The sequence below is a fragment of the Bos indicus genome, chromosome 21, assembly GCF_029378745.1.
Source record: "Bos indicus isolate NIAB-ARS_2022 breed Sahiwal x Tharparkar chromosome 21, NIAB-ARS_B.indTharparkar_mat_pri_1.0, whole genome shotgun sequence".
Taxonomy (NCBI): domain Eukaryota; kingdom Metazoa; phylum Chordata; class Mammalia; order Artiodactyla; family Bovidae; genus Bos; species Bos indicus.
In genome coordinates, this window is record NC_091780.1 from 25,194,243 (window position 1) to 25,207,367 (window position 13,125).

The 13,125-nt window shown below is 38.5% G+C and overlaps 2 protein-coding genes across 2 annotated transcripts in view; one reads left to right on the top strand and one right to left on the bottom strand.

Annotated features, from left to right (window-relative positions):
* Window positions 1–13,125, top strand: part of HDGFL3 (HDGF like 3) — a 76,182-nt gene that overhangs the window by 48,146 nt on the left and 14,911 nt on the right. Inside the window, exons 2-4 of the mRNA XM_019983281.2 lie at window positions 2,503–2,579; window positions 7,449–7,587; window positions 10,301–10,459. Of these exons, the coding sequence (XP_019838840.1) occupies window positions 2,503–2,579; window positions 7,449–7,587; window positions 10,301–10,459 (375 nt within the window). The remainder of the gene's footprint in view (window positions 1–2,502; window positions 2,580–7,448; window positions 7,588–10,300; window positions 10,460–13,125) is intronic.
* TM6SF1 (transmembrane 6 superfamily member 1) overlaps window positions 3,049–13,125 on the bottom strand; it is a 55,589-nt gene continuing 45,512 nt past the window's right edge. The window contains exon 10 of the mRNA XM_019983280.2: window positions 3,049–3,370. Coding sequence (XP_019838839.1) covers window positions 3,326–3,370 — 45 coding nt within the window. The 3' untranslated portion in view covers window positions 3,049–3,325. The remainder of the gene's footprint in view (window positions 3,371–13,125) is intronic.

A 13,125-nucleotide genomic window follows, 5' to 3' on the forward strand; every position in this document is an offset into this window, starting at 1 on the left:
GTCATATAAATAAGGGAAGCAGGCACCTAAAGGATCACCTGGAGAAAGGTAGTCAGGTTACACCTGAGAGAGCAGACCTTGTCTGCAGGCAGCTGGATCATCTTCAGCTGATTGTTGCCTTGTGGGAATCAGGCTTAGTGTTGCTCAGCCCTGTCTTCAGTATTTTTTCCACAGAAGCTATTACTCTGGATTTTAATAATGAATCTTCCAGTATTAAACTGTTGACAACTAATTCAGTATTTTTAAAACACTGTATGAGCCAAACAAAGCATTTCTTCAGGCTGGACATGGGCCTAAGAGCTATCAGTTTGTAGCTTCTACAGTAGATGTTAGTTACATAACATTACAGCAGAGGAAGAGTTCAATCACAAGTTATGTCTTATGTGAAAGAAAAGTTTTAAAAGATTTTTTAAAAAGATTCACTTTCAGTTTTCTCACAGGAGTGGAAAAAAAACCTGATGTGATACTGTTTTGTCAGCTAGCAATTCAGTGCCCCCACATACATAAACATATGCATTTCCATATTTCTGTTTTTTGTTCTTTAAAATATGTTCACTTTCTGGAGATCTGTATCATAGCAGTGTGAATAGTCTTAATGTTACTGAACTATACGTTTAAAAATGGGTAATATGGAAAATTTTATGTTAGGTCTTTTTTACCACAATAATATATGTGTGTGTATATATATAAAACTGAAAATATATTGAGTTTTATTCAGAATGAAATTATTCATTTTAAATTGTCCTTACAGGGTAGTGTATTGAAATGTAACATATACAAGGTTTACACAGAAGTTGTATAGTAAGTGGGCTTCCTTCCTTAGTGGCTCAGATGGTAAAGAATCTGCCAGTGATGCAGGAGACCCAGATTCAACCCCTAGGTCAGGCAGATCCCCTGGAGAAGGGAATGGCAACCTACTCCAGTATTCTTCCCTGGAGAACTCTATAGACAGAGGAGCCTGGCGGGCTACAGTCCATAGGGTCACAAAGAGTCGGACACAGTTTAGTGACCAACACTGTATAGTAGGTAACGGGCAAGCCTAAGAGACAAGAAGATAATTTGAAAGGCTGCTATGGCCTTGTCAAAAGATCATGAGAACTTTTTTAGGGAACTAAATTTAGTGATGGGAATGGTATTCAATTTGGAGACATTTCAGGAGCCAAATTGGAGAAGTTGATGAAAAACTGAACATAGTGCTTGAGGAAATAATAAAAAGATAAAGGTTTCTTTCTTGGTAACTGAGTGTGCCAATCCATGAGACAGGAAACAAAACAAATTCAGAGAAAATTAGTTCAGTTCTAGACAAGGCATGGGATCTCAGGACTTGAAGGAAACCTAGAGGTTACCTAGTACAACCATCTCATTTTGCAGATGTGAAAGTCTAATATTAAGTGATGTTTTCTATATCAGTTTAAGTCAGAAGCCAGACTTAATTACACATTTCTAGACTCAAAGTCCATCTTCTCTCAGTATGCCAGAACATCTGTTCTGTGACACATGGTTCATTCAGTTCAGAGATGAAGTTGTGATATTTAGTAATCATCAGGCTGTTGCCATATGTTAGTTAAGAAGGCCTTAGATTTCTTCAAGACACTGGATACCAGACACTTCCTTGCTCTATAAACTACAAGTATGTCTCTTCTCCTATTCATAGCCTTGTCTTAATTTTAAGCTGCTTGCAGGACCTATAAATGAAAATGGTTTGAAGGTATGTATAAATTCAAGCCTGGAGTTCAAAAGAAAGGCGGGGGTTGCAGATGGAGATTTAGAAGTCAAGGACCACTTCTTGAAACATTCTAGGAAATAATGGGTCTATATGTAGCATTCTAAAGAGTTTGGAAGTTCTCAAACTCAGCTGTTATGTAAGAACTGATGGATCTGGGGAAGACTGATGATGTTTACCTTTAAAAAGTCTCAGAGGTTTCAGGTGCACAGCTCTGAGAAGCTGTTAAAGGATTTGACGCAATTGAATATGCTTTTAAAAACATGGTTCCAACTTCACCTTGTGGGGAGAGTCTTGTAGTAGACTACAAGACTACTACTACTTGTAGTAGTCCAGGCAAGAGATACCTTTTAGCCACTATATAATATTTTGTTAATTTTCCATAATTATCATATTTTGTAATGCTTATGTTTCTAGGGAGTGTGTGTGTATGTGTAAAAATTTGCTGCTATCCCCCCAAAGTGCATCTTTTTTGTTTCTTTGTTATTCTCTTGTATTACTTCACCAGGACAGATTCCCAAGTGTAATTCTATTGAGCTGAAGGAAGTGAGTAGTTTTGGCTCCTGATTATGTGTTGCCATAATGGTTACCATCAGTTCACAGAGTTACTCTCCATATGATGTGTCAATATGACCTCTAGAATCATTTTAATAAGGTTCAGGGAAAAGAAAAATGACTGGGATTTTTATTAGAGTAATTTTATTTTGAAAATAGCAATAAATTATCATGACAGTGTTTGTTCGTGTTTATGCTATTTAACCTGATTTTATTTTTAACAGATCGATGAACTCCCAGAGGGAGCTGTGAAGCCTCCAGCCAATAAATACCCTATCTTCTTTTTTGGCACCCACGAAACGTAAGTCAACAAAACAACATAAATTTTCAACAGTTCTGATTTGATTCTGCTAGATGACATAAGTTGTTAACAATCACTTTATATTATTTTATATGCTTTTAAAATCATTATAACCACTTATATAAAATTACAAAGGTAATCTATCTTTTCTTAATCTCAAGATTTTTCATTTATTTTGCTTTTTAATGTCATTTGTTTCGCTTAATGTTGGGCATGACCCAGAAGTTTCTTTTAGGATACTTCTCAGTCCTAGGGTGGCTTCCTTAGCATTTCCAGTCATTTCTCTTGTAGCTCGTGTATGTTTCCCTGCTAGAAACATATGTCTTCCATTCATATTTCACAGTCTCTCGGGCCTCTTCACAGTTTGTCAGTCTCTGAAGGAAACATACCACCTTTGTAAGTTTTCATAATTCTGTTGGTCACTTAGTACAGGTTAAACTGTTGAATAAAGGAAACTGAAAATACAGTGTCTCAAATAATATAGGAGTTTACTATTTTTTTTTTTTTTTGAAACAACCAGAGAGAGGCAGATACATCAAGGTGGGTAGTCAGCTCTGTTCCAGGGACCCAGGTTTCTTCTATTGTGTTGTTCTGCCATTCCATGGGGGTATTGGTCTTGTCTGCTTATTTTGAAAAATGAACAAAAAAGCAAAAACTGGCTCAGCAGCCCCCATGCATCTTGCAGATATGTCACTTATACTTTTGTTTATTCCAGTGACAAGAACTTGGTCAGTCATCAGGCCATATCAAGCTGTAAGGAAGCTGGAAACATGGTCTCTAGCCAGGCAGCCCTGTTGGGAAACAAATTGGGAGGAGTAATCCATTAAAAGGAAGAAGATGGTCATGGGTACTAGGGAACAGTAGGCAACCTTGACACACTGAGAACACATATGGTTGTTTACAACAAGGACACAAATGGAATAGGAGTTGCAAATGGGAGCAAAAGCTAAAAACTATGATGAAATCTTGGAAGTCTTCAAAGTCAGGGCCGTCCCTATGTTTATGTGAATGCTAGCAGAGCCAGGCGTGAACTTCTCCTTACTTTGCTGTTTCTCGCACCCTTACATCTTCCTTATTCTCCTACGAAAGAGAGTTAGCCAGGAGAGGGCCCTTTAAGTCCTGGTTCTTGCTTGTCTTCATCTGAGAAACATTTATGTTTTCTTTCAAGAGGTTAGTTTTCTTTTCTTTTCTTTGTTTTGTTTTTATCTAATAGACACTTGTGGACAATGCAACTTAACACGTTTTTCTCCTTGAAGAGGTTGCTAGAGGCTTAGAAATAAATGTTTTACCAAAGTAATAAGTGCTCAGGGCTTTGTGATACCTATTTTTGTATTTCCCTCATTCCTAACTCTGTTTTGTGTCCATACATTATTTTGCTTTTCCTTTAGGACTTAATTCTAAGTGATCTGATTGTATATCTAGAACAAGACAATTTAATAAGCAAGATTGTTACATTCCCACTATATACACCAAAGTCACCCATTTACTCATATTATGTGATGACTTTCATTCACTTAGTAAATATTTTCTGGGTATTCTTTGAGGCACTTGAAATAAAAATTGCCCTTTAAGAGCTTGCCACCTGGTATATTGCTAATAAATGTAACAGAATCATTCCAGGGAACAGTATGAAGGATTATATGGAGCTCTTTCTTGTAGCATCCTTAATATAAGTCAGTGGCATAATTCCAAGTCTCAATTCAGTAAAAGAATTTCTACCAAGGAGCAGTGTGTTACGGTCCATTTGTGAATTTTCTGCTGGTTTGATCATCCAGGAGTAGATTTTAAAACATCTAGAGGACAGTGAACTTCAGAAAAATTGTTACAAGATTGTTTCAGCTGATCATTTACTAGGTATTGGGTGTCCTTGAACCTGAGATTATATGCCCTGGCAAGTGCCTAATACTCAATCTCTCTATGAAGGCAGAGATTATGTGAATGTTGCTAAGCCCTGTATACACAGTGCTGTGCACAGTGCCTGGCTTATGGCAGGTGTTTTCAAAAATAGCCATTGAATGAATTGAAATTGATTCAGTGAAATAAATGCAGTGGGGGGAAAGTATGTGAAAAGCGAGGAATTTAACAAGAAAACTATCAGCAGGAGCACCCCCCAGGGAGAGCCAGAATTCTTGGAACATGGCTGTGAATCTGTTGCTCAGACAGACAGGAGATTGGAGCCCAAATTTCTTCTGCCACATATAACTCTACCCCTGTAGTTTTAGTCTGGATAATTCTTAAGGCAGCCTTTGCCAGGAAAAAAAAATAACATTCTTAGAGCATATTACTTTGAACAATTTTATTTTCTGGTCTACCCTTTAAAATTTATAAAACATACAGCAGAGTTAACCAATTGAAAGGAGATTTGATTTGTGGAATTATCTGTAAACCAGAAAAACCCGAGATCATCTATCAAAAATAAGAATTTGTTTTAGAATAGCTCATTCAATCAATGTCCCTCTTTCTGGCAATAGCTCACATGGCCAGTTGAATCATTAACCCTGGCTCCTGTGGCATAAAGTACAGACAGGCTCTGGTTAGCATCAATAGCTGACATGAACCTCAGGCAGCTTAGCCCACAGTTAATTCCTATACCTAGAGTCAAGGACGACTGGAGAAAGGTCAAAAGCTGTAGTCTAATAATTCATGTCAAATTGCTCTGCAAGTGAAATCACCAGACCCAAAGTCACATGTCCTTCTCATGCTCAGTTTGATTAAAATGTCCAGTAACCTAATAAACTATCTCTGGATGCAGTGAAATGCAATCATGCTGAACAGTTAAAGTTGAACAACCAAAGAAGATGTGGTGATTGGGGTCAGAAAGCATGCTTGGGTGATTTTATCAACTTGAATTCTTGATCAGCTGGGCAGTGTAAGGAAGGGACCAGTACTAAGATCCAGTCAGAAAATGGAATTTATAAAATCAACAGTTAACTGTTAACCCATTGTCTCAAAGCTTTCAATATCACTTCTGCTGATAAATTCTAAATACACACCTCTAGCACAGACGTTTTCCCTAAATTCCAGATCACCTGCCCAGTTGCCTACTTGACATCTTCACTGGGATATCTAACTAGGTTTTCAGATTTAACATCCAGAACTGAACGTGTCACCTTCAAATCTTGTTCTCTCAAAAATCTTGCATTTCAGTATATTAAGTCCATTCTTCTAATTTCTCAGTCTGTATCCTTGGCAGGTGTGTGTGCGTGCTCAGTCATGTCCGACTCTTTGAGCCCATGGACTGTAGCACACCATGTTTCTCTGTCCCTGAGATTTCCCAGGCAAGAATACTGGACTGGGTTGCCATTTCCTTCGCCAGGAGATCTTCCCGACCCAGAGATCGACCCTGCATCTTCTGCATTGGCAGGTGGATTCTTACCACTGAGCCACCTGGGAAGCCCATATCATTGGAGATAGCCTCAGTTCCACCCTCTCACATGCCATATGCGACTCATCAGCAAATCACCTTGGCTCTTTCTGGAGAGTGAATTCAGAATCCAGCCACCTCTCACCAACACCCTGGTCCTAGTCACCATTGTTACTTCAGTAGCCTCTAATTAGTCTCTCCACTTCTGCCCTAGTACCCAGACCTTCAGTGTGTTTTCAGCACAGCCAGAGTGACCCTTTTAAAACACAAATTGTCACACTCAGAACCGTTAATGGCTTCCCATCTGACTCAAAGCCTTTATAGTGGCCTCAAAGCCCCAACACGATCGTGCGCCCATACTGGTACCTTTCTGACCTCGTCTCACAACTCTCTCTTCACTCATTTCACTCCAGATACACTAGGCATTCTTCCACCTCAGGGCCTTTTATACTTGCTCTTCCTTCAACTTGCTCTCCTCTTCCCCAAATAACCACATGGGTCCCTTCTTCACCCTCTTCAGTTCTTGGATGTTCCCTTTTCAGTGAGGCCTTCCCTCTTGATCTGTATTTCTAAAACTGTTAAAATCCACCCCAGTCCTTACTATCCCCTTTTTCTGCATCATCAATAGATTTATTTATTTTTAGCACATGGTACTATATTTTATTTATCTTTTCTATTGTCTAGATTCCTACCCTTGCTACTAGAATGTATGCTCTATGAGGGCAGAGATGTTCATCTTTTTGTTCCCTGAAGAACGCCGAGCGCCTCTAGAACAGCTGACACTTTAGAGATGTTCAGTAAAATGTGAATAAATGAGTCTCAGTTTGAAATGCATCTCAGCCAGGCTGTGGGCCCCACTGTGTCATCTGCCAGATTAATGTCATAGACAGTAATGCTGAAGACTTTAGTTTAAATGCTTGGATCTCTAGGCCAGCCTCAGGATTTATTCTCATTTTCTTTTCATAATTATGACTAATTTAAGATTAGGTTTAAATTGGATGATTCTATCTAGTTTGCCACTTCTAATTTTTTTCTTGTCTAATGCCTCATTAAACACTAATGATTTTTTAATTTATAGAAATAATAAATATACTAATGTGGCATATAGAGTTAGAATCATTTTTTACTCCAGTGTTTATGTTTTTACACCCCTTACCTATGAAAGATTAGCATATATAAGTCTTAGTGTAAGATGATTTAAGTGGTCAAAGTAGACATCTTTAAAACTACTTGTTTAACTAAAAATCAATTTCAAAACAAAAAAGAAATTAGTAATTTAAAATCAAAGCAACACAGTCAGCGTTGCTGGCCTGTATACCTAGCTGTCCATTTTTTTCTACCTTGAATTACGTGTGCAAAACATCTTGTGATATGTGCCTAACTCAGAGAGTTTATACATACTTACAATTTATATACTAAGATATGCTCTGACACCTGAGTTGATATTAAAAATACCTTACATTTGAAGGTCAGATGTCAAATCTCTTTCTGATGTGTCTCTGCAGTGCTTTTCTAGGTCCCAAAGACCTCTTCCCTTACAAGGAATACAAAGACAAGTTTGGAAAATCAAACAAACGGAAAGGATTTAATGAAGGATTGTGGGAAATAGAAAATAACCCAGGAGTAAAGTTTACTGGATACCAGGTGACAGTTTACTTCATTATCACTTGCTGTATCTCATTTTTTAATTTTAACTCTTTTTTCAATCTTTCTTGTGTGTCCTTTGTATTAACAATTACCCACCACCGATCTGAAGTCAGAATTCTGTCTTGCTCCAGTCGCACTTTGGATTAAATGTTCAGGCATACGTTGCTATGTTGCACTTCACAGATAGTGCATTTTTTACAAATCGAAGGTTTGTGGCAACCCTGCTTTGAGCAAGTCTGTTGACCTTGTTTTTCCACCAGCCCTTGCTCACCTTGTGTCTTGGCTTCTTATTTTGGTAATTCTCTCAGTATTTCAAACTTTTTCATTATTCTTCTATTTGTTAATAGTATCCAATGATCTTTGATATTACCATTATAATTGTTTTGGGATGTCACAAACCCCACCCATATAAGACAATGAACTTAACTGATGTGTATGTGTTCATGTTGTGTGTGTTCTGAGTGCTCCACTGATGGGCCGTTCCCCTGTCTCCCTCCCTCTCCTTCAGCCACCCTGTGAGACACAATATTGAAGTTAGGCCAGTTAATGACCCTGCAGTGGCATCTAAGTATTCAGGTGAAAGGAAGAGTCAAGTCTCTCACTTTTAATCAAAAGCTAGAAATGATTCACCTTAGAAACTAAGGAAGTCATGTGGGAAACTGGCATGGGCCTAAAGCTAGGCCTCTTGGAGCCAAACAGTTAGCCAAGTTGTGAATGCAAAGAAAATGTTCTTGAAAGAAATTAAGAGTACCACTCTGGTGAATGCATGAATAATAAGAAAGTGAAACAGCCTTATTGCTGCTATGGAGAAGGTTTGAGTGGTCTGGATTGAAGATGAAACCAGTCACAAGATTCCCTTCAGCCAGAGCCTAATCCAGAGCAAGGCCTAACTCTCTTCAATTCTGTGAAGGCTGAGAGGGGTGAGGAGGCTGTAGATGAAAAGTGTGAAGCTAGTAGAGGTTGGTGCCAGAGGCTTAAGGAAAAAGCTGTTTCTATAACATAAAAGTGCAAAGTGAAGCAGCAAGAGCTGATACAGAAGCTGCAGCAGGTGATCCAGAAGCTCTGGCTAAGGTGCGTCATGAAGGTGGCTACACTAAACAACAGATTTTTTGGTGTAAATGACACAGCCTTCTATTGGAAGGTGCCCCCTAGGACTTCCATAGCTAGAGAAGAGACTTCTTCTGCTGACTTAGCTTCAAAAGATAGCCTGACTCTTGTTAGAGGCTAATTCAACTGGTGGCTTTAAGTTGAAGCCAGTGCTCGTTGACCATTCTGGAAATCCTAGAGTCTTTAAAGATCGTGCTGAATCTACTCTGCCTGTGTTTTATAAATGGAACACGGAAACCTAGATGACAGCACCATGTACTGACCACATGCTTTACTGAATATTTTTAAGGCCACTCTTGAGAACTACTGCTCAGAAAAAAAGATTCCCTTGAAAATATTCCTGCTTATTGACAGTGCATCAGGCCACCCACAAGCTCTGATAGAGATGTACCATGAGATTAGTGTTGTTGTCCTGCCTGCTAACACCATATCCATCTGCAGTCCATGGATCAAGGAGGAATTTAGACTTTAAAGTCTTATTATCTAAGAAATACATCTTATAAAGCTATAGTGGCCATAGTTGGTGACTCCTCTTACAGATATGGGGAAAAGTTGATTGAAAACCTTCTAGAAAGGATTCACCATTCTAAATGCCATTAACAACATTTATGATTCAAAGGAAGAGGTCAGAATATCAACATTAAGAGGAATCTGAAAGAAGTGGATTCCAACCCTCATGGATGACTTAGAGGGCTTCAAGACTTCACTGGAGGAAGTAACTGCAGATGTGGTGGAAATGGCAAGAGAATTAGAGTTAGAAGCAGAGCCTGGAGATACAATTTCACTCTTGCAGTCTGCTGTTAATACTTGAATGGATAAGGAATTGCTTGTTACAGATGAACAGAGTGTCGTTTCTTGAGATGAAAGCTATTCCTGGTAAAGATGTTGTGAAGGCTGTTGATGTGACAACAAAGGATTCAGAATATTACATAAACTTAGTTGATAGAGCAGTGACAAGGTTTGAGAGGATTGACTCCAGTTTTGAAAAAAATTCTGTGGTGGCTAAAATGCTGTCAAACAGCGTTGCCTGCTACAGAGAACTCATTCGTAAGAGGCAGAGTCACCTGATAACTGCCATGTCGTTGTCTTTAAGTTGCCAGAGCCACTCCAACCTTCAACCACCACACTGATCAGTCAGTAGCCATCTACGTGACTGACCCTCCATCAGCAAAAAGGTTAGGACCCACTGAAGGCTCAGATGATGATTAGCATTTTTTAGCAGTAAAATATCTTTAAGGTATATACATAGTTTTTTTAGACATAATGCTACTATAAATTTAATAGACTACAGTATGATATAAGCATAATTTTTATATGCATTGAGGAACCAAAAAATTCATGTGACTTGCCTTTTTGTGATATTTGCTTTATTGTGGAGGTCTGGAACTGAACCTAAAATATCTCCCAGGTATGCCTGTAATTCTGTTACTCTAAGAGGGTTCATGTCAAGTGGTCACTGGAAAATTGAAGTTGACAGCCCTTTATTTTGAAAATCTAGAGTAAGCTGAACTTTTTCTAATTAAAATAGAATGATTGTTTTTGCAGTCTACGATCTTTGCTATTTTTCAAAATGTAATTAGCTAATATTTTATTTTTTTCTTAGGCAATTCAGCAGCAGAGCTCTTCAGAAACCGAGGGAGAAGGCGGGAATACCGCTGATGCAAGCAGTGAGGAAGAAGGCGACAGAGTAGAGGAAGATGGAAAAGGCAAAAGAAAGAGTGAAAAAGCAGGCTCAAAGAGGAAAAAGTCATACACTTCAAAGGTTACTAAGAAACCTTTCCCCTTGTTAATACATATAGAAATATATCAACTCTTGAGCCTCTTCCTTTAGAGACAGTAATACATCTGAAGGGAATAGGCAGGTAATCTTAGACGTGAGGGTAGCTGCTATGGACTCACGTAAGGGCTATTTGACCCTGAAATACCGCCTTCTCAGTTGGAGGAGGAGTGTTCTTCAATCAAGGGTGTAAGAGTAGGTATCCCTCTGATAACTGTCCCCAGATGAGCTCTGAAGAATTTAAGAATGTAGGAGACTTCAGTACGATTTAGGGCTATGTCTGTTACTGTTTATGGAAGCATAGAGATAGACTCAGACTCTTGTCTTTTTTCTTTAAAGACTGTATTTTGTCGCTTTATTTGTTCAGTCCTATTTCCTGATCACCTGTTCTATGTCAGACACTGTACTAGGTAGATACTAGTGAGCAAATCCAACTCCAGTCCTACCCTCCTATAACTTATCATCCAGTGGGTTGGGGGTGGAAACACAGAGTAAAAACCAATAATGAATATAAATTCTGGAAGGGCTATGAAGGAAATGAATGGGAGCAGGGAATGACAGAGTACATCCATTGAGATAGAGTGGCCAGGCCTTCCTGAAAAGACTAAGTTTATGCTGAGACCTGAAAGAATCTGGAAGGAAGAGCTGTGTGTGGCAGACTCTGAAGGTGGGGAGGGTTTGACATGTTCCTGAATTGCAACAAGACAGGCATCAGGATCAGGAAGGAGAGACCAGCAAAGGCTAAACAATGGAGACTGGTATGCCATGCTGACAGCTTACTGACCAGAGATGTATTAAATATGTCTTTGATTATCTGAACGGTATTGACCAGAGATGTTTCAGTATTCACGTACATAACAAACCACTGGCCACAGTTATAGTTTCTGCCTGTGGTCAATAATGTGTTAAGGAGTTTGAATTTTATTCCAAATGTAACAATGATTTATTGGAGACATGACATGATCCTTGATTTATAAATCAAAAGTTTAGGTTTTTCATACAGTAATTCAGAAATGCAGTTGAAAAAACTGATATTGTGGAAGTTTGTTCACTTTATAGAAACTTTAAGCAGGATAAATGGATCTTTGAAGATAAAAATTGGTACAAGTTTTGCTGTAATTGGTCTGTCACAAAGGTGAATGAATCCTTAGAGAAATTACTTCTGTTTAGACTGTGGTATTTAGTGACTGGATATACTTAGGAAACTCCTTAAAAACAAGTATCACGGGTTTATTAGACTGTCAGCATTTTATTTTACAGTCTGTAAAACCCACCCAACTGCCATACAGATACAATTGTATGAATACATACTACTTCCTGTACACCTCATGAAGAACATGGTATCTGCCTTAAATGAGGATAAAGTTTGCAAATGACAGCAAAATAGTTAGAAAAATAACCCCTGTGGAAGACTGGATCTCCCACAGGGATTTTTTTTTTTTTTTTTTTTAGGGATTATTTTTTAAGCTGAATTTCTTTTAGCATTTTGGACTTCACTTACACACCCAACTGAATTTATTTTATTTAATTCATGATTGTCTGCTGAGCTTCTATGAAATGTGTTGTGCTACCCTAAATTACCTAAGCTTTCTAAGGTAGCCAAGATATTTAATAGTGTGTATATGTGACTTTTAAACATTCTTATTTCATTTCTCTTGTGAAAACCAGAAGTAATGGAACTCTGCCTGGGGTAGACTTACAGTGTAAAGCAATGAAGAGGGAAAGGCATACTATACTTACTAAGGCTTATCTATTTTTAAATTAAAGAATCATTCCCTTTGCTTCCTTCAAGAACACAACTTTTGTGATCATTTGAGAACCATGATTTATTTTCAGCGTCAGCTGTATAAGCTAGCACAATGGTTCTCAAACTTTCACATGCACCAGAATCACCTGGAAACGGGGTTGTTAAAATATATTGCCCAGCGCCACCCCACCCCAAAATTTCTATTTTAGTTGGTCTAGGGTGGGACCTTAAATATCCGTGAGCTGAGGTCGCCAGTCTGGGAACCACATACCTGGGGTAACCTCAGTGCTCTCTTTGGCTTTCCAAATATTTCCTTTTGGTTGTGTGTGGTGATTTTTTTTCCCCCTACATCTGTTTATTAAAGTTGAATGATCTTCCTTTGTCACTGAAAACAAGTGGCTCACAAACTTTTCTGACTGCATCCAAGTTAGGTTGAGGGAAGAGTCCCACATCCCCTCTACCTCACCCAATTCTGTTTTTCTGTGGGGAAAAAAAGTTCAGTAATCATAACGAAAAGCCATAGTAGAAGCACACTTGAGGGAGGATATATATATATATATAATCACTTGAGCAGTAAGTATATGTATGATTCATATTGGAGCCATAACAGATACTGGAAAATCGTTAGCAAAACATACTTTGCATAGACGTTATTTACTGTAAAAAGGAGGGCTAATCAAGAGAACCTCACAACAGACTGAACTGATGCTGATAGTAAACCATTAGCAATCCTAGTTAAAAACCAAAGACAGCAACGGGTGGATACACAACCAGTTTAAGGCCACGTTGATTAAACTGGTGAAGGGTGGGTCCTTCCCCAAAATTCCAGGGATTGTGAGGATCTGCATACACCCAGTGAGAGCTTCCTAAGGTTATAACATATAGCGTGGCAGCCAGATTTCTC